The sequence below is a fragment of the Crocuta crocuta genome, unplaced genomic scaffold, assembly GCF_008692635.1.
Source record: "Crocuta crocuta isolate KB4526 unplaced genomic scaffold, BGI_CrCroc_1.0 scaffold53, whole genome shotgun sequence".
Lineage (NCBI taxonomy): Eukaryota > Metazoa > Chordata > Mammalia > Carnivora > Hyaenidae > Crocuta > Crocuta crocuta.
The window spans coordinates 1,405,448-1,408,804 of record NW_027529432.1 but is presented as its reverse complement, the minus strand read 5'-3'; the positions used below and the strand labels follow the sequence as shown (position 1 = coordinate 1,408,804).

At 63.6% G+C, this 3,357-nt stretch overlaps 1 protein-coding gene across 1 annotated transcript in view; it reads right to left on the bottom strand.

Moving 5' to 3' along the window:
- The window catches only part of FERMT3 (FERM domain containing kindlin 3), a 20,753-nt gene extending 17,396 nt beyond the window's left edge, over positions 1 to 3,357 (bottom strand). Inside the window, 2 exon segments of the mRNA XM_077759583.1 lie at positions 2,529 to 2,701; positions 3,230 to 3,357. Coding sequence (XP_077615709.1) covers positions 2,529 to 2,688 — 160 coding nt within the window. The 5' untranslated portion in view covers positions 2,689 to 2,701; positions 3,230 to 3,357.

The window sequence follows — 3,357 nt, the reverse complement described above, 5'->3', positions numbered from 1 at the left end:
CTCCCCGCCCCCCCGCCCCCCCAACAACTCCCACAATTCTTAGCTGACTTGTCCCTCCCGGGCATTCTGGGAGCTCAGGAGGCAGAGGCTGTGTTAGAGCCTGGCACGCAGCAGCGAAACATTTCGTGGTCTGTGACCTTGGCCAAGGCCTTAGCCTCTCTGGGTCACAGTTTTCTAGTTGTGAGATGGGAGCGGTCACTGTCCCGAGCCCGTGGACACCAAACGATGTGTGCGCGGGGTCTGTGACGCATGTTGGGGGCACGTTAATGCAGAAGCGTGAACACCTCTCTCGTCTTGCAGCTACTGGCAGGGGACGTGTCTCCCTCCAGGGCGGTGAGCTGAGGCGTGGCGAGCACAGAGGGTGGGCACGGCCCTCTAGAGTGTGCCCGGGTCTCCGTCCGCACCGGCGCCGCTGCTGCCCTCCCTCCCACTCCCCCTTAACTGTCACCGAGTTGCTACATGGAAGAGATTCTGGAAGAGATTCTCTGGCTCCACGTGGCCAATCTCTCAGAGACGTTTGAGCCTCTGCTCTCACTCTGGCCTTGGCTCTGTGGCAGCCACTCCCCCTCTCCTCCTGACCCTTGGCTCTTGCTTTGTCCTTCTTGACCCCTTCTCCTGCCTGCCCCTGTCCTTTCCTGCTTCGGGTGCCCTTCCTTCCCCATCACGGCCTCTTGTGGGGCAGGGGGGAGAGGGTCTTGCCTCAACCATGGCTTCATCTTCCTTCCTTGAAATGCACCGCACCCCGGGGCCAGGCCCTGTCCCCAGAGCCCCAGGCCAGAAACCCACACGCCAGGGGCCACGCCCACCAACTTCGCTCATTCCAGAAACTTGTTCACCAGGCCAGGTGCCTGCCTCTGGGACAGAAATGCGGTGACGCCTAGACACTCATGTCATGTCCCCTCTTCCCCTTTTAGCCTCCACATGCCATTGATGCCCATCTCAGCCTCCAAATCCACCCTCCTGCCCTTGCTCACCGCCCACTGTGCCCACTGTAAGAGGCTTGTCTCCCTGCCTCCAGCCCACCCCTACCCGAGGGGTCTGTCCACATGTGAGCCTTAGCCACTGAAATACCCTCTGGTGGCCACTGTCCGCCTCCAGGGTAGTCCGAGCTCCTAACCGCCACCACCCCAGTCCTGGTCACGCTCCGGGCGCTCTCCCTGGCCTGGAGGCCCCGGTTCCCAACCCCACCCCCGCCACGTTCCAACACCACTCCTTGCCCTCCCCGTGCTGTGGCCCCCCTCAGGACTCTCCTGGGGAGTCCCCGTGTCCCGGCTGCGTGGCCCCTCTGTCCCCAGGCCCCGTGCCGTCTCTCCCCCCGTGCTGGAAACTGTGGGGTCAGTCTCACTGACCCAGCCGTAGTCTGGGTGACATGGGGTTTGGCTGGACTGAGCCTCGGCAGAATTCGGATGTGCTAAGGACTGAGCGGGATTAGGAGGCGTGGGGACAATGTCCCCGTGGCGGGGGACAGGAGCTGAAGGGATTTTCCGTGGCGGGCCCAGCAGTGGGTGGAAGATCAGGTCTGCTGTCTGTCTGTCTGACTCTTTGTTTAGGCCTCTTTCATTGCTCGCGTGCCCTGCCAGGAAGCCGCCTGGGTCTTCCCTTGGGGCCCCGTGTCTTCGCCCCCTGTGCCCTGGCTCAGCCCAGGCCTGTCGGCATCTTGGTCTGACGCCCCGTGTCCTGAGGGACCCTCTGTTTCCCACTTCTGCTTTCACAGCCTCCCGGGCCCTGCCTGTTGGAAGCTTCCTCACGACCTCAGCCTTGTGGCCAGGCTGTCTCTGGCGGGGGGGGCGGAGGGGGGGAGGTCTGTCCCCAAGCCAGCTAACCTGCCTCCCAGGCTGCACGTGACGGGGTGGCCGGGTCCAGGGAGGCCTGCCCCCCCATCCGCAGGTGGCCCAGGCCCCAGGCCTCCTGGCTGAAATGATTGTGGCCCTGCCTTCCCGCTCTGCCTTTTGGGGGTGTGCCTGCTGCCCTCCCAGGAAGCCCCTCTCCCCAACAGGCAAAGGGGGTGAGAAACCCCCATGTCACCAGCCCTGCTCCTCTCCATGCCTGCCCCACGCCTGCCCGCCTGCCCGATACCACAGGCTGCTCTGCTGTAACTTCCTGTGGGGGCAGGGCCTTCCCACCCAGGCCAGGCCTGTCACCAGCCTGCTGAGGGCTTCCGCCCTGCGGAGAGGGTACGGGAGTAGGCCCCCGGGTCCCCTGGCCTCCCCTCAGACCCTGAGTGGAACGTCTGCCTCGGCCCAGGCAAGGCCCCCCTTGCCGCTAGAAGTGGGGGAACAGACTGTGGCCAGGCCTGCTCCTTGGGGACTTCACAGAACCAGCTAGAGTGGGAGGGAGGGAGGGAAGCTGCGGGAGGGAGGGGAAGTTGGGGAAATGTCTTTTTTGGAACCAGATGATTAAGATGGTGCCTGAGTCACTGTGGCAGGGTTATCGAGAGCTGCACAGTCAGATGGCCCGGAAGTGCCCGGGGACCCGGCCGGAGCGGCCCCCGGGCGCTGAGGTCAGCAGCGGGGGCAGCGTGGACTTACTAATCTCCTCCACAATCTTCAGGAGCACCCCGCCGATGTGCGACTCCCCCGTGACCCGGAGGGTGACCGAGTCGGCCTCCGGGTCCTCCTCTCCCACAAACACCCGCAGCTCCCAGGACGAGTCGATGTAGTCCCCGGTGGCCGTCTTCATCCCCGCCATGGCTGTGGCGGCTCTACACAGGGTGGAAGGAGATGAAGTGCGTAGGGTGCCTGATGGGCTGCCCGCGTTCAAGTCCAAATGGCCCTGTGGTGACCTGGACAGGCAGTCGTGGCAGCAGCACGGTTGCCAATTTGTTACGGGCAAACCTCGGACCCTCTCGCCATTACCGGCGGTTTAGCTGACCCACTCCCATCTTACAGATAGGAAGACTGAGGCCAGGTAAGAGTAATAAGGGGATCACCCAACATCACCCAGCTTGAAGCCAGAGCCTGGCACAACCTCTCTCTGCTTCCCCAGCTCATATTTCACCCCCAAGTCCACACCGGCAGCTGCCCACCCTGGAAAGCCTTGTGGACCCTGGTCAGAAAATACTTCCAGTCCTGGCCCGAAGCTCAGAGCCAAACATCCCCAACCAGCCGCGGCCTCTTTAGGGTGGTGGAAAGTCCAGAGGGCTCCATGGAGAGAGGCATGCTGGGCAGAGGGGCTGCGGGAGGGTGAGGAAAAGGGTCCCTGGGCCTTCAGCCGCCGCCCCCAGCCTTACCTTGCCTGCAAGGGCTTGGGGACTGCAGTGCGGGAGGGGAGGCGGGGGCTGGAGTGTCAGCCACTCCCGGCCTCAGGCTAAGCACCTGCAGATCAGTTGAGTGCTCCCTTCACCCTCTCCTTTCTCGT